Raw genomic sequence first — 21,554 nt, 5'->3', positions numbered from 1 at the left:
GAGAGGCAGGAGGATGTAATATCAGCCAACTGCTGCCCTTTGGTTCCCCGCTGCAGGCCGCATGATGAATGAATATCTCATGATGAGGCGTGTTGTAGTACGGCGAGGGGATTATCCAGCATGTGTATCTTAGAGAGGATATTGATCGAGTGTTTAGTTACAAGCTGAGAGGCGCAGGAGATCAGGAGGAGGAGATGAGACCGATGAAGAAAAGACGCGCAGAGTCAGGTTTAAAGAAAGGAAACCTTAAGAGCCGAAACATGTGGAGGAGATTATTACTTTAGGACGGAGCCAAACACTGATTGTAAAATATTAAAGTGTTAAAGAGAGGTTTAGTTCAGTTTTAAGGTCACAGCTCCTCCTGTGTTTTCATGGCTGCAGGAGGGGATGTTCCAGAAGTGGGACACATGGGACCATTGATCCTGAGAGAGGAGGAAACCTTTTTAATCATCATTAAAGTGATTTATCGCATGTTGTTGTATAGATTCTGTTCACCATGAAGTACAGCGTTACATGACACAGGGGTGTAAATTCTGTTCTACATTGTAGGGACTAATTTTATGGAGGCGCAAAGGGGACAATAAAGACAGAGTTAAAGGAGTAAACCTAAAAGTCATCACGGTTATTCAAACAATTAGTTTGGAGTTATAAAAATGTTACTTTAAATTATAAGATGAGTCAAAATGTTCATTCATGAGATATGAAGTCAGATTTTGTTCGCTTGAGTCCATTTTAATGTGTTTATTTAGACTTATTTTGATTTAAAAAGTTATATTTCTCTTTTATTTTGACTCCGTTTCTCATAGTTTTTCTCCATTTTGAATTGTGATGTCATGTTTTTATTTTCCATCTCGTGTTGAGCTTTCTGTGTTTGTTTTTATCACATTTGTTTTCTTATTTTTACCAACATTATCACCTGAGTTTTACCCAATGACATAAAAAGATGGCCGACGTGACAGCTCCCTGAAAGTAAAGCCAAACCCTCTCTATCGCCCCCTGCTGACTGGCTGCAGTATAGCTCATAAAGCCCGCCTCCTCCATGTTAACAGATGGGACATGAGTCAAACTATAAAATCAAAATACACGTCAAATACATTTTTCTCAAACATGGTTTCTGTCATTATAGTTAGTTCTTATCATGCTGATTTATGTCCAAGTGTTCATTGTCTGAAGTTTTCTTTTAATAAGTTATTTGATGCTATAAAAAGGGGGCGTGGCCTCATGATTGACAGCTCTGTTGACAAATACAGCTCCTGCAGCTGATCTGTTCCAGAGAATGTGCATCCATACATTTTATTGACTCTGTTTTCCGGTAATTTCCATATCTTGACTTCTTTAGATAAAAACACAGAAACAGGCTCAACTTGCGTCATCAGTGTGGGCGATGGCAGCACGTCCGGCTCTGTAACATCACAGTGAGCAGCCTGTCGGTCTGGTTTATAGATCGACAGAAAATTATCACGAGAAAACCAGCTTTATTATCTCGAGATAAATTAGTCGAGATCTCGAGAAAAACAACTGAGATGACTCTTTATCACGGGAAAACAGAGTCAATAAAATGTATGGACGCATGGCTGCTCCCGTAAATGAGTAAGGGTCAGTATAAAGGTTATATTAAAGTGTTATTATCATTGCTTATATTAAGGATGAACAAGGTTATAGCTCTCCTCCATGGGCGCTTAGCAGCTGAGCCCCAGAAGACTTTCCCCTTTTACCCCCTTTCTGCAGTCATGTTGGCTGTCAGCATCAATGTGCATCAGATAATTCAAATATGCACGATGTCATCCATCATTTAGAGCTCAAAAACAGTGAGGTAATGTCTCAGTAAACTCGTTTAAGTCATTATCAGGTCGTCACACAGATCAATCCTCTGTCTGAGTCGTCCTGGTTCTGTTGTGACAGGTGCGGTCGGCTGTGAGGAAGCGTTTCCACCGCTGGCAGGAGCAGCACTCGATCCGAGCGCGGATGACCCAGGCCATGTCCATCCCCACTTCACCTTCACGGGTCAGCTTCCACAGCATCAAGCAGTCCACGTCACTATGAGACAGGGCGACCCGCGCTGTCCTACATACGGGCTCTGGGAGGAACCTCGAGCTGTCGCCGTCATCATTTTCTGCCACATCACTGGACTTCACTAAAACACAGAGGGAGAGAAAGAGGCTGAATCAGACTCCTAAACCTCAGGAGGGACGATGCACAGACTCTCAGGAGACGGAGGAAGAGGACGCGCAGAGAGGACGCTGCAGACTGTGTGAGGAGCGAGGTTAGTGGATCAGGAGACGAGCTGAGTCTGGATCTGTGAGACTTTATGTGAATGTACAGCACTCCGTGTTCTTTAATGTTTGCCTGCCATAAAAGTCTCTGTTGTATTTCTATTTTATTTTTACGATGTTGCATCAGTGAGAACTGGGAGCTCGTGCCGCTGGACTGCACTGAACTGGATTCCCTCCCAGCGGACACAAGATTAAAAAGCTAAAGAAATGTGACTAAGTTATTATAAAAACAGATTTTATTTTTATGTTCCTGTCTCCGTCGTCTGGTCAAAGTGTTTGTCAGTTTGTGTTGTGCTTTCTTCCTCTGTTCAGCTTGGTGCCGTCTTTCATAACTGTCAGAAAGTTAAACACATTCCATCATTTCAACCTGAAGAGTTCTGTTCCAACGTAAAACAAGAATGAATCGTTATAGCCAGGGTTTGCTTCAGTAGTTTGCTTTCTTTATGAGAATTACATGAGAAAATTGATACTTTAAAAACTGAGTTAGCGCCAGGTAACAATTAGCCTAGCTTAGCAGTTAAACTAAGCACAGAGATATACTTGCTTTTTAACCTTGTGTTCGCGTACACAACCGTCTGCGCATGAAGGTTGTTGTTCACATACTTGTCTCTGCACTACGCGTGTTACTGGAGGATACCTCTAGAGGGCGCACCAGAGAGCTCAGGCCGTGTGCAGCTACCGTATGTGCGGGATGTAAACAACAGACATGAAGACACTCGAGGAGGTTACTGTGATGTTACTTCTGAGATCACAGAAGAAAAAGCTGCTGTGTGTTCGGTGGACAGAACACACCGTCTGCATCGTCCCCGGTCCGTCTCTCCAACATGTTCCTCCGTGCACGGACGTAACGGTCCCAGACTTGTTCCCATTTAGTTTAGCAGGTTTCCACATCGACTTATAAAACAGAACTTATCTGTCTGCAGCTGTTTGACAGGCGTGTTTGTCTATAATTGTGGACTTGGTCTATCAGCTCGTCTTCAGAACTTTCTGCCATCGTTGTCCCTGCGGCTGTGTTGACCCTGTCACATCCCCTCTGCCTCTACACCGCCCCCTCTGTTCAGGTGCAGACTGCAGCTCGCGTACACGTAGTGTTAATTTTTGAGGACGTGCACAGCCGACGCTCCAAACTGACACAGGGAACGCATGGCGGACATCATGCGCTTGCAAACGTGTAGTCAAAAGCAAGTCTATATCTGGCTTTAAGCAGAGAGAACCGTTAGTCTGCCTTTCTTCAATGTCTAAAAATACATACACAGCTGTTTCTCCCCGCTTCCAATCCCTTATGCTAAGCTAGGCTAATCACCTCCCGGCTCCAGCTCCAGAATTAACCCAAACAGAAGAGTGGTTTCAGTCTTCTTATTCACAATAAATCTCAGGAAAATATTCTAATAACTTACTGAAATGTTTAATGTTAGAAATGTTGTCATAACAGCACTTACTGTCTGCTGACAGAACACTTCATGTTTCTCACATGTTCGCCTCATTTCAGGGGAAATTTAAACTGGACGTGTAATTTAACTCAACATAACATTCACAAAGTCATTTAAAGTAATGACCCAGTATTTGTCCTCTTAGTTCTCAGACTTTCTTACTCTTTATGCTACGTCACATGACTTCTTACTTTGCTACCAATCTTATAACTACGGCCACTAGAGGGCGCCACTAACGGTAAACATTAATATTGGTTGTTATCAGCTCCACTTGGCTTTTCTTCATTTCTGTGCCGTTGATATCGTGGTTAATTAAAATCACAGGATATTACGACTTAGGATCTGATAAAAAGCTGTGAAAATGTGAGTTGACTTTAAGATTCTTTTTGTTAAACTTTTACAAACAAATCAGGAAATAAACTGTGTTTGGAACAAAACTCTTCAGCTGAATAAAGAGACTTACCTTCGCCGCCTCTCTACCAGCAAACCGATAACGAGAGTCATCCGAAGAATATCCATCAGGAAGGTGTTCTTCTCTTACCTGCCGTCTTCGTTCGGCGGACTCGAAGCATGAAATTTGAGTCGGCTCAGCAGTAAGTTTGTTTACTGTTTCTGTAAATATATAAATAACCGAGCGAGGAGCCGAGGATCCAGCAGAGTCGTCACAAATAAACCAAAAACACACAGAAACCACACACTGTGAAGCACATGGAAATTCACAGTCCACATTCCTACGAACCAGTTTGCCTCGCACCCGTGCTTTTTTACTGTTTGTGTCGACATGTAAATGGACCTCATCTTTTTGTTCCCTCATGTCATGATTTTTTATCCCTTTGAGATCTGATTGTGAAGGACTGTCAAACTAAGACACTCCACTGTGACGTGTTTTATTCTCATGTTGTGATGCAGCAGTCTGTGTAGCTAACTATCGAGGTGTTAGAGCGTTTATCTGGTTAAAGAGCACCCGAGTGTGTGCTCAGGTTAAAGAGCAGTCAGGTTAATGTGGATATAAAGGTGTGTTCAGACAAATAGGAAGCAAATTTAGGCTTTTTGGGACTTTTTGCAACCTTTGATGTCTGGAATCAAATAACAGATACATATTTTTACCATTTTACATTTAGTCCTTTGGTTTTTTCTGTTCTTATCCTTTCTACAGTTAAGATGTTGAAATGTAAAGGTTGACTATGGCGTCAATAATGAAATGTTTTGTCCATAGACTGTGTATAAGAGGTGGAACAGAACCTCTTAAACCGCTTTCCCACTGGTCAAAAAACCCGCTAACACTCGACTTTTTTGCTTCGTGGAAAGGCTACAATCAGCATTCAGACCCGGGTCAAATGACTCCCGGTTAATTATCGCCTCGTCTCCGATCGGCATTGATGGGAACACAAAACCTGTGTCGACACGTTAATCTCCTCCCCCTCTCCGGTGCGATGTTATGCTCCGTCGGTAACTTCTGCGACTCCTCGTCATCTCAGCTACAAATTCCACCCGTCTCCATCGGAGCAGCCGTCGAACATCGTTCGAAATTTGTCGGTGGCGAGTTTGATGAACAGACTGTAACAGACGTAACACAGTTCACAGTTTACTAACCCTGTCTGCGGCGCGTTTGTGACGTCAGGCGGTGATGCAGCAGGAAAGAGACCGACAGGAGGATACTTCACTGGCAATGGGAAAAGAGACAATCAGCATCTATAAGCGGGTCTTCCTGGGTCTGAAAAAACCGCATCAACGCGCTAATTTTGGTGGGAAAGGGGAATAAGTTCCAAAAGTGAAATCAATTTGGAAGTGCCTTAAACCTGCATTCTTTATAATGGCCAGCAGGGGGTGAAAAAAAGGGCCTTCTTCTCACTTGATTTATTATCTCAGTAAACATTTTCCTAACGAGTTAATGGTCTCAGTCTTCAGTTTCAAGTCTCCTTCAATACAGCATGATGTTCATTTAGTAAATTACTGTCCAGTTTAGAGTAACATAGACGATAAAGCAGGGCTGTGTCCCAATTCAGTGGCTGCATCCTTCGAAGGACGTACTTGAAAGCCGATTGCATCACAGCGTTGTCCCATTTCAAAGGCTCCTTCAGATGCATCCTCCTTTTCCCGGGCCACGAAGGATCCGTCGGGTAGATCCTTCGTGGCCCAACGTATATCCCCAGATTCATTGCACGCCAATTCAAACGAGATGGCGAACTCCAACAAGGCCACGGAATTTATTGATTTAACTCAATCGAACAGCTAGAGATACAAATGTTAAAACACGAAAGGGGCCTTGAAACAAGTTACGTGACATTAGTTATAATAGCTAGTTAGCCAGCTAGCTACCGGGTAGAGTAAGGGTAAGAGCGGGAACAGCTGGTGACGCAGAGAGAAAATCCTCCATAGACCAGACCGTCTCATTTCAGTTCGGCTTTAGTGTTTACATAGATAATGAATGACTCATCCCTCGTAGCCTGCATCCTTCGAAGGATGCAGCCCCGAATTGAGACACAGCTGTGGTCTCTTCTGGTTTTGAAAAACCAAGATGGCGACGGACAAACCGCCGAACCGATGGTGTCGCTGTGACTACATCGGTCGACTTCTCGCCAATTATGAACTCTTACATATGACGAGAATTTTGCGTGATTTGCATCGCCCAATCACAACTCTGCATTACATTCTGCTGTACCCCTGCTCACCAAAAATCAGATTTGCTTCACATTTGTTTTGAACACACCAATAAGAAATTAAAACCCAACAAATTCATGTTTTTTTATTAAATGGAGCAACCAAAATCTTTTACTCAGCAGAGCATGTTGGTGACATGTTTTCATTCCAGCTCAGTCAGACAGGAGAAAGAGAGACCATCAGCGACTCTGACGGCTTCTCTGTCACGTGGTACAAACGGTGTTCAAACCAAATCACAACCTTATTTATTGTTATTTATTTTCAATGTTGTTGTTTTCATACTTGAAAAAATGTGAAGAGAAAAATAAAGTGTCTGTTGCATTCGACTGAATGAAAAATTCAAGACGGCTAAGATGTTTATTTATAGAGACGACAGGATGGACCTCCACCGCAGAAAACACATCTACACGTTCAGCTAACGTTATGGGCTCCTCGCTTTAAGAGCTGCGCTCCGGATCACGCTGCCATTTGTCTCCACGGCCCCCTGAGAGAGAAGCAAACAAGAAATACATTTTGAGCTTCGTGTGATCCTTTTAAGCTTCGTGTGTGTGTGTGTGTGTGTGTCTCAGAGGGGGAGCTTTTAAATACGATCCTTCTGCCAAACTGAGCATTCACAGTGTTGTTCCCATGACCACAAACACAGAGAGGCTTTCCTGCTTTTAATCTGTGATGTCACGCCAATGCACAGCGAGAAACGGGGGAAAAATACATGCTGCAAAAATGGACTGTGACTGTATTCATGGCGATTTTTAAACCATCCAAACATGCGTTCTCTGCATTTCTCCAGCTCTAAATGTAATGTGAAGTCCGGGTTACTCACTGCCTACAGATGGAGCTTCAGGCGAACGATTAATGCCGTCGTACCAACTCATTTTTGTAATTCTAGCTTCGGGAGAGTTGCTCATCTTCACAGTTTTTCTGATTAGAGTTTAGTCACGATGATCTAGCTCTCATTAACGCAGATGTCCGGATGCAGTGATGAAAATTCAGGCTCCTCATTTGGATGAGCGCTGCAATCTTTCGGCTCCCAGACGGCGCTCGATTTGGAAATATTTCACGATATTTTGAGACTTGAATCGGAATGAGAATCAACTTTATCAGCCATGAAGGGTTACATTGTTCTTTAAGTTCACACAGAAATAGACACACGTCTAAAACAAGGACAGCAAGCTCGACAAAGATAACATAAACATAAAACTACAGTTACAGGCCTACAGATGTAAATAGTTGTAAATTACAAAAGCAATAACACTTGTAGACAGTGACACAAGAATACAATGGAGAGGAGTAAAATTGTATTAGACGCACTCTTAATACATTTTTTTCATCTAAAAACTGGGCTGCGTCCTAAACACCGGTGCAACCAATAAACTTCTCCTGAATTTCCCCCCAGGAGATTCATAAAGTATTTCTGATTCTGAAACTGGTATAAAATACAGAGAGGGAGATTTTATTTTGTTACGGTATTTTACCCAGACGATGGCGCTATAATCCAGCTAAAGCTTCATGATCGCCAGTGCAGCCGCCATGATGATCAGCGTTACCGTAGGCTGAGCTCAAACACCGCACCGGTAGCTAGCAGGACTTCAAACTCGACATGGTGAAAACAGATGTTAGGCTGTAATTTGTGTGTTCAGAAAGAAAATAAATTGATAAATAGTGTTGAAATAACTTGCATAATCATTTTTATTAATAAATTAAATGTTCCCTGCAATACCCCCAAAAACAGACTGCGTCTTATATTCCAGATTTTACGGTAATGATAAAACCGGTTGTTTTATGTGATCGGTATGTGTGCACAAATATCACTTAAATTATTTATTATGATTATACCAAGTCTTATAAATCCTAGGATATCATAACTTTACATTTTGTTTGGTATAAAAACCTTAAAATAAAAAATATCAAACATTATTACAGATGTGTGTTCTTTTATTAGTTTCTAATTTGTTGCAAGAAATAAATCTGTAACATTCTGCGAATATTCGGTCATAGTGATGTTAAAAAGTGGGTCAAAAATAACAATCGTAGTTGTCTGATAAAAATAAAACACTTCATATCAGGAATGCAGGATATCCGATCTGTCGATATTTTCCAACCTTGTTTGTCGATTTCGATACCGACATATTCGGCACATGTTTTTTCCACCTCATTGCAGAGAACATGAAGTCTCCCCTGTAGTGGAATTGATGTCATGCCTGCTCTTATTGTAGTGGCTCACTGGCAGATGCCGAAATAACATTTTCAAAATGTACACATTCACTGGGCAGGATATGAAAACTACTTAAACTTGAGTTATGTACAAAATGCCAGATTTCTTTTTCTTTTTTTGGGGAATCATCGATGTATAATGAAAGCGTTTTTTTATCGGTGGAAAATATCGTCAGAATAATGACATGTCGATGCTGATATGTCATAATCTGCAGATACCGATAACGAGCCGATAACATCGTGCTTCCCAATGTGGATAAGAAATAAAGACAACTCATTTAAGTTGTATAACATTATACAGAAACATTGCCCTTTTGTTATACCATTTATTAATACACCAAGTCTGCACTGAGACTGGGCCGACACATCACCACTCTGATTATTGCATTATGACTGTTTGTTTACCTGCAACAGTTCTCCTTGTTATTTTAATGTGGTATGCTGTTTAGTGAAGAGGCTGCATCCTTCTGCAGCTTCCAGCTTCACAACAATGCAATTCAATTTTCAGGAGGAAATCAATACATCTACACGTCCACACTGGCCTTGGTTTAACCTCTACGACCTCTCCGACCTAGTGTCGAGTCGGTCATTTAATAAACTCATCCGTCAGTCACACAGAAATCTATTTCCAATTCTAGTCTCCTTAGATAGTGAATATGTGTGGCTAAACACATTTATATTTAATAGGATGGTGCAGCCGTGAAAAAGTCTTAAATATTAAACTCATCATGTGGCTGTGAGGATGAGTCGGAAGAAGCCAGAAAATATTTAAACAGACACTTGTCGTATTGGTCCGAAAATAAGACGTTTTCTTTTCCTTGAAATACATCTGAAAAAGTGGAATCGTCTTATATTCGAGGTCTAGACTTTTAAATGCCAATATTCTAAAGCGAGTGTTCCCCTCTGACTGAGGCCAGCCGTCACTCACAACTACAGAGCCATGGTGGGGATGAAAGACGGAGAGACGCGGTGATCGTCCGGAACACAGTGGCTCAACAGTCGGCGAAGTTAACCGACAACTGAGGCGGAGTTCATCACTGCAGCAGAGTCATTAAACAGCTGTCAATCAGCACAGAAATACGGTGTTGCAGAGGGCAATGTCTGAAGACGGTGAGACCAAAAAGACTGTCTTAAAAATGCTAACAGTATTAGCTAACAGATGCTAACAGAGAAAAAATGTGGTCCTCAAAGCGGCTGCTTCCAGAGAGACTGACAGGAGCGTGCTAGTGTGTTACTGAAAAACACAACGAAGGTCTGTTTCAGGACTGATAATATATATATCTATAATCTATAATATATCTATAATAACAGTAAAATATAATTTTCTTTATAAAAACAAGATTTGGTCTTCAGAAAGTCTTTTTCAAAACAATTAGTCTTGAAAAGAGAGGCTGTCTTATAAAATGGAACAAGGAGAATAATAATCTGAATTAGACGAATTTAAAGACACGATGAAAAGAAAAATGCTCTTTTAAAACCATGTTGATTGTATCCCTTGATTAAGTTTGTCTGAAAAAGGATAATGTATTAATCAATTGCATCCAAATAATTCATAAGCTTCTTGTTACCCAGATTAAAAAAGAAACTCTGGACGACAAAGACCTGAACACAACCGCTCTGCCACTAGAACGACATCCAGCTTGTGCTCTTCTGTCTGCCTCATTTAGCATTAATATAACTCAAACTTGTGACTTAAATAAAAAATGGACCCACTGCAGTATGAATTAGAAAATAAGCCACTAATAAGACCAAAACTTTTCATTGTACCAGGCTGTAAACATGTAAACGTTTCAACATGGGACCTAATGGGGGTTGACTCGCTTTTGGAGCCAGCCTCTAGTGGCCACTGGAGGAACTGCCATTTTATGTACCTCAGTATTAACCTTACAGTCTGAAAATGACGTGTGCTTATAGAAGCTTGAACCGACCAATCACAACAAATAATGCCATGACATCCAAGCATCAATCAACCTTCAACTTTTAGCATCACAAAGCTGATGTTTATTTGTTAGCTAGCAACAGCATCGTACATCGATTTGTTTCCCACTTTTAAAGATTTAATTTTTGGGGCGTTTTAAGCCTTCATGTATAGAGAGGACGGTGGATAGAGAGGGGAAGAGAGAGTAGGGGATGACACGCCGCAAAGGCCCGGGGACCCAATGCCGCCGCAGAGAGGACCGTGGCCTCTGCACATGGACTGCTCAACCAACACCTGTTTCCCACTTTTAAAAATCTAATTAAAAATCCTCTCGTTATGTTATGTTACTCTTTCAATATGCCCTGAAATTAAAGCTAGACGCTGTAAATCTGCTGATTATTTTAACTTTAATAATCAAGATGAAGTGGTAACAAAATAACCAAACGACATGTTTGACGGTTGAATGAAGAAATGCCTCCTTGTGATCTGCAGTCGGTCCCAGGAGAGAGTCGCGGTGCCAAATTGCTCTCAATTATGCATTTATATGCATGAGCGCGCAGCTCATAACATGGTTACTCAAGTAACCTGTTCATATGTAAACAATATAACTGTGTTAGGGTAATCAGCTGAGCTCATGTTTCTCCTCTGAGAGAGTCTGGGTGATATTAACCGGCTCACTGCTGCATGCAAACATCTACAGCTGGCTGTGGTCAGCTGACAGGAGCCTCAGAGAGAAGTTATTTTATTGATTTAAACAGTTGAATCTTAATTAAAAATACATTTTCTTTGAGCCCTTGGACTGTTCAGTAAGTCCAGCACTGTGAACTCCTGCTGTTTGATTCTGGTAGAAGATCACATGTTCCCAAATGCGTCATTGAGATTTACTGCAAAATGCAAATAAAGTGACGCACAGACGAGTTTTTATGAGGCGGCATTATTATGTTGATGAGAGCACGTTGCCTATTATCTCACCTTACAGTGATTGGATCATCAAAGCTGCTATTCAGAGACACTGTTAAAGAACGATAGGCTTTTTATTTATATTTTAGAATAATAACCTTCTTTTGAAACTCTATCAAAGTAAATTGGCAGTAAATTTGGCATCACTCTCCTTCCAGCCCCCGTATTTAGCATCTAAAACACTATAAACTGTTAATCAATGGTTAATAACAAACTGTGGTATATTTATAAGAAGCAGATAGAAGTGTTTATTGATTAATTGTCAACCACTAAGACTCCTGTAAGAAGAGGCTTGTGTATTAAACAGATAATGAATGAAAACGTGGCAAAAAACGGTTGTAATAATACAAAATGTGCCTTCGTACGAGAAGCTAACAAACAGTGCAAATTAGTAAACAGTTTAAAGTCAGTGCAGATCTGCATCATAGTGTTATAAATCATGTATTTCCCATTTAAATGCTGCTAAGTACTCCACAGTAAATATATGAATGAGAGCATTTTATTATTCTCGTGTCGCCTCATGATGATGTTGAGTGTGATGCATCAGCGCCATCTAGTGTTGATTTACTAGAACTACATTTAGAGGGGTTTCAGAGTGTTGGGGCCTATAAATAGGAGTTTTTGCCTTTTACAGCCAAATAAACACAAAAAAGATGCGTAAACATTTAGATTTAGAGAGGAGGAACTTTCCAAAGCTTGGCGAAGACATCTTGACCCCAGCCTGATAAAAACACAAACTCTGGGTCTGTAAAGAGCTCCTACCCCGTGGCATTAAATCATTGTCAAAGAAAGTCCATGTGTTGAGTGATTATTTGGAGAATGAGGATGAGCCAGGGATAAATACAGAGAGGGAAAAGAGGAGGCCAGATGGAGGAAGATCAGGAAAGCTTAAGATGTGTTATAAAAAGCCAGACGGAGCTATAATAAGTTTAGTCATCGGTAAACAGGACCGGAGACGTTTTATCATCAATAATTCAGTTTATAAACGCGTCACAAGAAAATGTTTTGTAAGATTTAAGAGCTGAAGAACATCATGGCGTGCAACAAAAACGCTTTATACTTTTATTTAGTGTCCTATTATTAATAACTACTTTATTTATCTGCATCATTATTATTGATTTCATTGTATTTCACAACATTTTACTGCCAACTGCTGTTTATTATTGTTATTTATGTGATTATATTTATAGATTTACATTTTACTGTAATATATTTATTGTTGTTTTTATTGATTATGTTATCTTTGCATTGCTTTGTTGGTTGTTTTAATGCACATTCCTCTCTATTAATCCATTTTAACAGCCTTTCTTTGCTGGTTAAGCACTTTTGAAAAACATTTAACTTGTTTGAAAGATGCTGTATTAATATGTTTGATAATTTATTGATATTGATTGACATACGGATGCATACGTGTGTGTGGATGGTGGTTAGTTGGGGTTTTTACTGCTTTCTTTATCTCCCTTTACCTGGAACTGAATTCTTAAATTATCACAGCTTAAACACAAATCTCCTGTTATAACAAGAAATCCCAGAGCCTTTTAAAGAAATTAAATTAACTTAAACTCTCACAAAAGGGAAAGTAGAGATAAACAGACTTTTGACACTTTCAGGTTAATTATTCATTAATGTTTGTGAATGTGGAATCACCTCAAAAATATAAAACATCATACTGTATTATGTGGTGTATTGTAAGTTATTTTTTTAGGTGATAAAACTTAATATTTCTCCTCAACATATTGCAGGGAAATGTTTGACTTTCAGAGACACTTCATTTGTCTGCCAGCTTTTATTTTGAAAACCAAGATGTTCCATTACAAAACATGATTAGCATAGCATGTAGAATGCATTGTTCAGGATTAAGATACTCAACAGGATATAAAGAAGCTAAACCTTAACTAGCCACAAGAATAAAATGCTGTTTACATGTTAATGCATCAGTAATAATAATCCAACATTAAAACATAAACCTACAGAAGCTGTTCTGTCAGCAGAGTGTGGTGTTTTATTTAATAAGTAAGGGCCCTGGATATGTTTTCTGTCTGTCTGTCTGACATTCTGACAACATGACGCAGAGCTGGAATGTATCTAAGTATGTTTTCTTGGACCTATTAAAAATTTACTTTTCTTCAGTATTTGCATTCAATAATTTTTAGTTGCAGCCCTTCAAAATAAAATAAAGTGATACATTATTATGTATTTTATTGGATTAAGCCAGAATGTAAAATAGTTTAAGTGTGGTGATTATATTATTCTTCAATAATATGATATAACTTACTCTTTGAACACTTTCTCTACCTTTGAATAAATAGCTTATTTGATGCAAAGCAACACTGTATTAATAAGCGTTGATATTGCTATTTTTATTCAGCTAAAGGTCAGAGTGCTTCTTAATATTTCATTAACACATTTTTCTTGCCCAATCTTGACCTTTAATTTTAGTAAGAAGTGTTGTCCAATATTGCACCCATTAAAAACATTCAATAAAGCATGCAATATAGTAGCTAAACTATCACAATACATTTCTAATATACAGTATGTTAGTAGCTGCTATTGCTCCAAATACAGAAAGTCATTCTCTAATTCAGGCCTTTGTTGCTAAGCTGCATGGACGTAGGCTGCTGGTCATTTTCACTAATATTAAATTCTTTATGTGAGTAAATCACTCCATGGCAACTTCTAAAGGTCTGTCTCACTGCAACACTTTGCTGTTGCAAATCCTACATCCTGCTTTCACTAGCCCACTTCTGCCTCATTAATTTATATGTACATCAGTCCTCTGTCCCTTGCATACACTTGTCTCCTGTCTCACCAGCTCCAGGTTTAACTAAAGTAAATGCCCTCTCTTGTGTCTCCTGTCCTATTTCGAGGTAATGATTGAGAGACAAAGCCCATTCAATTCTCACTCAACCAGCAAAATCTGCTCAGCATTTGATGGAAGAAATAAGATCAAATGAAATACAATAAAGAAACTCATTAGCAGTCATCTGCTTTATATACTCGTGATGTGTGTAATGCGGTGAAAATGAGTGGTTCATTTCTCTAAAGTTTCAGAGACAAAGCAATAGAATTATTTGACGTTGGAGTTACATTGAGTGAAATACATCACCCTGGATTATGAGTAGCTAGCTTGCGTGCGGTGTAAACAACACTCATATTATTGCACATTAAAAGCAGTCATTTGCGAATAATGTGGAGGTTATATGACTCAAGGAAACATTTTCAAATGAAAACAATATTTTTGGATAAAGAAGTTTCGTGCTATGAACTTTCGTCCACATTTCCGCTGTACGGGCATTTGTGAAGACTGATAGGTCTGGGAGCCAATAGAAATCCTCAAATCGAGGCATTGACCAATAGGAGCGCGGGGGACGGTTGTTATCAAGTCGTAAACGGTTAGTAACAGGACAAGCAGGTAAGTAAGATTTTGTCTTGTTATTTTCTCAAAATACACGAACGCTCTGCTTGTCAGGAAAAAACACTCATTGGGTTAAACCCTCGGTTGATCGATTTTGGTGGGTTGGATTTTTTTTAGCACACTTTTCTGCCAAACGTGCAGAAAACTGTAGTCATTGAGAAGTCAGTATGGGATCGGGAAGCAAACAAGCTAGCAAGCATTAGCTTAGCCTGCTAGCTTAGTTGGCCGTTATTGGCCAGGCTCTCAGCGTTAGCTCACTACGTCGCTGTACCTCAGGCTCAAACATTGTGATGCATTCACGTGCTCCTCGGATGGTCCATTTCCATTTCGAAAGTTGGGGAGTCAATCTTCCGACTTCGGTGTATTTATAAGCGCTCGCGTTAAACGCGGCAAGATCACGGACGCCACTAAGAAGATGTATTATATAATATTGCTAAAAACTAATCCCTGTCAATATTAGTATACATTAACTAAGGTTTATATTCGATTTCCATATGAAATTACAAATGAGTAAAAAAATAATAATTTGTTAATAAGTTTCTGCGTTGTAAGTCTAGTACCAACATTTTCTCCGACTTAACCCTTTGCTTTTCCAAATTGAGGGAGCGTTCTCGTAAAATTTCCCAGGTGGAAGTTCATTTTTCCGATTACTTGCACAACCTCTGAAAGCAGCGTTAGTTCGGCTAACATTAGCTTCTCAACTAGCGTTAAGAGAAAGTACTGATAATTGTATTCCTAAAATCACTGGAAATGTATTATTTGAAAGAATAGTCAACAAGGAAACTGCCTTCGTCACTGACTTTTAAATATTCAAGCTCACTGTCTAAATTATGCATCAAATAAAACTTTTTCATTATAAATTTGCAATGATAACGTTCGTGTAGTGATCGCTAGCCAGCTAGCGCTAGCTTGCCAGCTGGACGTTAGGAATCATTGAGACTCAAACCGCTGATAAGACAGTTGACAACTTTATTTAATGAGCCTGGCTCTGTTCCGATGTGTTTAAATGGAATTCAACTAAAGTTTTTCTCTTCATTCTTTTTCTTTTTAGGCGTCATGTTATTTCCATCTGCGGTGACTGGAATAATGGCCCCCAGGATTACTGAGTGGAGTACTTCAACAATGGAGTTAAAGGTATTTTGAAATACTACTTATTGTTATTACGTCAAAATCTGTATTTTTGCGTGTTTCTGACGGAGCTGGAGGGCAATGCGGTTTTGCCAGCTCCCGCCTGGGGTCCTGCACTCTGGGTGATAACTGTAACAAAATTAGGTTGTGGATATTAGTGGTCAAAATGAGTTTCCTTTTTCCGTTCCCGTGGCTCACCACAACAGGAACAACTTTCTATTTTCCAGAGAAAGACTCACACACATCTACTTAGAACATGCATGCACTATCTGATAGAAGATTTGTGGACAACCCTACTAACTTTTAATTCTGAAGTTATTGTAAAAAGGTTAGCGACTTTAGATGAGGCACTCACATAAGATGTTACCTTTTCTACAAGTCATTATTGTAAAGTAGAAGAGCCTACAAACAAATAAGACCACGCACACTCAGAGAACTGGGCCATAAATTGCCTATCCTCTGTTTCATCACTCACTCCAGAGTTTTAAATTGCCTTTGGAAAGAGCATCAGCACACAAGCTGTGCGTCAAGAGTTTCATGAAATGGTTTTCTAAGGCTGAACAGCTGCACAGAAGACTCACATCACTATCCACAAAATCTTGCGTCTTATGAAGTGATGTAACGCACATAGCAACTGGACTTTGAAGCTGTGGAAACATGTTCTGTGGAGTTATGAATCACGCTCATCAATCTGGAGGTGTAATGGTTGAATCAGCATTTGTTGGATGCAAGGAAAATGCCACCTACTGGAATGCACAGAGAGGAGGGATAGTGGTCTGGACACGTTGTTCAGGGTTTGGGCATGGCCCCTTAGTTACAGTAAAGGGTCCTCTTAATGCTACAGCACACTCCAGGAGGAGCTAGAGGATGTGGCTTGGGAGCTGGAAGTGAAGGCAACCTAGCAGAGCCTGTTGTTACTGAGACCTGAGGCAGGACCAGACGATGGATGTATAGATAAATGTTTTAACCAATTAGCAGAAGTGGATAAATGCAGCTCATTGGATAACTGACTAGATAACACTCATCTGTAGTTTTAACTGCTAAGTCTTTCAGTTGAAATATCTTTGATGTAGCCTAATTTTTTGTAGGACAAGCTTCCGCTCTCCCTCATTCGCACACACACACTAATAATTACTTATTCCTTATGCATATCTACTCTTGTCGTCAGATAATGCACAAAGGCCATGCACGACCCGTAGGAAAGACGTGGTATGCATTCATTTGCATTGCTTAACAGTTAACATTTAACAGTGTAAGTCATAAGCATTGTCTGATCAGAGGCACTGAACTAATCTAAATTCAACCTAGTTATGTAATTACTTTCCGGTGATTAATAGATGTGAAGTAATATTATAATAATATGCACATTGACTCATAAAGGATGAACAGCTTTGAGAATCTTGTAGTGCGCAGGAAGTCCTCAACAGTTGTTTATTTAACAGCCATAGATAATCTGATGAACATGAGAAACAGGAAACAGCAGTTGTTGTAAAAAAGAAAAAAAAGAAAAAGGGGGAGTAACTACAGAAATGTAAGCATCCCCCATAAAAATGATAACAGTAAAATAATCTCTTTAATGAAAGTAACTTATCTTTAAAGTATAGTTTAATATAAAAAAACAGGGGCAGCTTCACCCAATGATTACAGTTATACAAGTACAGGTACTTCTATATGTATGATTTAATGTACAAATGTGAGAGATCTAACCAAAACAGGAGTACAGGCTACAATATCTAAACGCTTATAAAGGACTTGTATATGTTTTTAAGAACGGCGCTGGCTTTTCAACCTGAGTTACGACTGATGGATTAAAATCTGTAAAGTACAGCAGGTTTACTCGATCAGTAGTTCCAATGTAAATCAAAATTCTGTTAATTTAATAGCAAATTCTTGTACAGCTGCTTCAGATAACATTTAACATGACACTTAACTTACTTTTGTTTAATTATATGATGGTTATGTTATACAAAAATGTAACAATTCCCATCCTTATTTAATGCTTGTATGCACAGTTTTGTTGAGACATATGTTACATATATTTTTTATATAACTCTGAAGCTGCACAGGCTGTATATAATGTTATATAGTTAAAAATAGGGCTGAAAGTAAGGAATCATGTAACAATTATTTTCTTTATTAATCGATTAATCTTTTGGTTTTCAAAATGTCAGAAAATAGAAAAAAAATATCCAAACGAGTTTCTAAAGGTCAAAAGTGATGTTTTAAATGTCATGTTTTGTCCATATAAAACCCAACGATATTCAGTATTAGTTAATATTTAAAGAGTCTATTAATATTTTAAAAATCACCACAATAAAGTGAGTTGAAAAAATAATTTTCTGCCATTTTGGCATTACATATAATGGCCTAAATAATCAGGTCAATTTTAAATAATAATCAACTGTTGCAGCTCTACTTTTTTTATTATTTCATCTTAATCCAGTACAACACAAAAACAAAGGCCATTGTATTAAACTACATTTTATTTGTATGTTTGCTTTAATATCTACTAATTTACAGACTAGAAGTATAAAGAAATATAGAAAATATAAATGCAGTAAAAATATGTAATTAATATGTTATATATATTATTGTTTATATACAGAAAAAATTAAGAAATGTGTAAATGATATATAGAATATGTGAAAGCTGTGAATTATATATACATAGTATATTAGTGTAGTTGTGAGGATTAATTTTGTACACATTAGGTCTCATTTGGCTCCTCTTCCCTGCTCTTACTCAGCTAATTGTTGTCCTTTCATATTTCAGCTTTGGCTGCATTTAACAATAATGTGAGCTCGAGCTCCTTCATGTGGCCACCAGCTGCACCTTCAGTAAGGTTGCTGTAGTGGTGGGCGATCTAGTTCCTGTTTAAAATGTCATGAGAGCCAAGCAGACTCGACTCAAAAGGGGCTGGTCCCTCTCGTCTGTAATGGCAAACAGAAACAGGGAGGATAATTCCCAGCACCTGTTGTTATTATTATAATTTAGAGAACAAAATTAAACCCTTAATGCGTAAATAAATGGGGTTCTTTTCTTTTGGATATAAACGCAGGGAAATGCTAAGTACGTTAGGTTATTTACTGCACATGAGGTGGAAAATAGTGTTGAACAGCAGCGGCAGTATTTCCAGTCCAACTACCAGCAGCAGCAGCTTTAAAACAGGGTGTATCTAACAAGTGCTAAATTGACATTGCGCTATCTTTTAGAAGACAATGCCCTCCTGTGGTATCTTCTTTAGAGCTTTTATGTCGTTTCTTATCTGCCCTTTACTCTAGTGGTGAGTATGAGAAATGTCTCCCGCCTACCAGCGAGCAACACACACACACTCACACTCACACGCACGCGCACACAGCCCTTCTATGTTTGTCAGACTCAAATCCGAGGGAGAGGAGCTAGCCGCCATTTTCTAAGCGTCTCTCCCTAAAACGAGAGAAAAACGCTCGCGACAAACTGCCATCTGGATTACCTTTCGCTTACTGAGAATCGGATTTTTTGGTGTAGGATTGCTGTGAAATCGCCTACATTTGAAGTAAATCGGGGTAGAAAGGAGTGTTTCACGGCCTTGTCTTATATTCGAGCTAGCTGGCGAGGCGAGGAGGTGTAGATCGTTGATTCGCCCGTTGCCTGAATCCGGAACGAACCCGAGCCGCTCTACGAACCGGGCCTTTTCCGCCATCTGGCTGTATTTTTTTGGATTAATTAATGGCAGAGTGATTGAATCGAGCCGTGTTTTTGTGTTAGCACCCTTTGGTTTTTTTCCATTAAAACTGCAGGGGATTGTTGCCGAAATTCCCTCGGATAGTGCAACCTCGTCACGTGGTAGGTTCCTCCTTTTTCTTTGTTAGCGAGCTAGCTAGACTGGCAGGGTCTACTCCCAACTTATCAGCTTTTGACATATGTGCATTATCGTTACGTACATTTTAATCACCCACCTGCGAGTGTGCTCAAGTAGGGCAAAGGACGGGCCAGTATAGATTTACAACAACACACTGCCTGTATTTATTTCCACAGTCTAATTGCAATGCACACCATGTCTCCACTCTGCATTAGGTCTTAAAGCGGTGTTTAAAATAAGTTGCAAGCGAAGGTGTCTTGTTATTGTGGATGAATATGAGTGTCTGTGATTTAACGTAGACGTTAATGCATGTGCAATCATTGTTTTTAACGTATAATGCATATCACTTCAGGCGTTATTGACTTTAAACTATAACTCAGATGCGCGTAGGTTGCGTAGTAAGTGACTAAAATGTTTACTTCCTTAACGAGGTTTGCGTAAAGCTCAGCCAAGCTTTAATCAGACACAGGAAATAGTGGTACTAAATCGAAAGCTACAAAATTATCCATAACGTGATGAGGGCAAGCAGCGTTGCACTGCAGTTGGCTTATAAGAGCCGCACGCTATAGCTCTCGAGCAGGTTGTGTTTCTTGCATCAGCAGCTTTCTGAGCTAACGTTAGCCGCAAGCAGAGCGCATTAATTTGCACGCAGTGTACAGAGTGACAAAAAATAGCGAAATGTTATTTATCTTTCGGTTCTCAAATGATGTGGCCATCGGTTGCTGATTTTTTTTTTACTGGCACTGCTCACTGATCCAAACACACTCGTGTTATACGGTTTACCACGGCAGCTATTGGATAAATCAAGATTACGAAACAACCTTATAACACTTGAACGCACCTTGGACAGACGCGCTTACCTTCCTTTAAACGTATTAATGTATTTGTAAACACTAGGAAGACATTTTGGTGATTACGTTATGCTTGGCTAACGTTGGATGTGGACATTTTTGTCGCATCTCCAGCCAGAGTTCACAGTTAAGCTGGTGTCATAATGCATAATGGATTAATGTTATGTGTATACTGACGGTCGTTATTTATTTCCTCCCCTATAGCGTGAACTAGTTCGGTGTGTTTGGAGCGGAATGGGCGGTTTTAGGTAGATGAATTGCATTGCATAATCTGCTTCGGAAATACCAACATGGCGTAGTGCGCGCTGACTAGAAACTGCGGTGAAATACTGAGCCCCCATTCATCTGACCCTGCAGACGATACGCGGGGATGCAGCTCGCTTTTATCTCTTGTTTTATGTGAAGGGAGCCTTTTAAAAGGTTAATATGAATATACAGGCAGTCGGTGTGAATGGCGTGTTAACCAATGAGACAACACGTCCCCTTAATCGCGTATTTGTCGTTCTCTTTACATATTTAATATGAAATCCCTTTTCTGCACATAATATTTAAGGAAATTGTTAGAGTTCAATAGGTTTGGCTGATATTGACAGAGGAACCTAGTCAGGATGACATCATGTGCTTTGGACTAATACTGAGGCCTAAATCCACCTACTTACACTGGCTGTGTGAAGCCCTGCTGCACACTGACTTACCAGGGCACATGTAGGGCAGTGGGGTTTGGATAATTTGCATTGGTTTTTCCTGTTTGTCCCTTGTCAGAATATAATACCAAAGCCTATTCTATAAAGAGCAGCCTTGTGAGTAAATGACAATGAAGGGTTGTTCACACATGCATGGGTGTAGTGGGAATTATTTATTGGCCT

General features: G+C 39.5%; 2 protein-coding genes across 5 annotated transcripts in view; both read left to right on the top strand.

The window, feature by feature from the left end:
• LOC138593317 (corticotropin-releasing factor receptor 1-like) overlaps window positions 1–2,245 on the top strand; it is a 74,945-nt gene extending 72,700 nt beyond the window's left edge. The window contains exon 14 of the mRNA XM_069664270.1: window positions 1,903–2,245. Coding sequence (XP_069520371.1) covers window positions 1,903–2,043 — 141 coding nt within the window. The 3' untranslated portion in view covers window positions 2,044–2,245. The remainder of the gene's footprint in view (window positions 1–1,902) is intronic.
• Window positions 2,246–14,842: 12,597 nt separating this feature from the next.
• The window catches only part of kansl1a (KAT8 regulatory NSL complex subunit 1a), a 32,173-nt gene continuing 25,461 nt past the window's right edge, over window positions 14,843–21,554 (top strand). For 3 of the 4 annotated variants that reach the window (XM_069664184.1, XM_069664183.1, XM_069664181.1), the window contains exon 1: window positions 19,387–19,821. The gene's annotated coding sequence lies outside the window, so the exon portion shown is untranslated. Of the gene's footprint in view, window positions 14,866–15,919; window positions 16,003–19,386; window positions 19,822–21,554 lie in introns of those variants that run through there. The other variant, XM_069664182.1, reaches the window with a different exon arrangement.

This window comes from Semicossyphus pulcher, unplaced genomic scaffold, assembly GCF_022749685.1.
Source record: "Semicossyphus pulcher isolate SPU_LCO1_2020_fin unplaced genomic scaffold, fSemPul1.0.p SCAF_16, whole genome shotgun sequence".
NCBI lineage: Eukaryota > Metazoa > Chordata > Actinopteri > Labriformes > Labridae > Semicossyphus > Semicossyphus pulcher.
The sequence above is the reverse complement of the archived record's forward strand: the minus strand, read 5'-3'. Positions and strand labels throughout refer to the sequence as shown.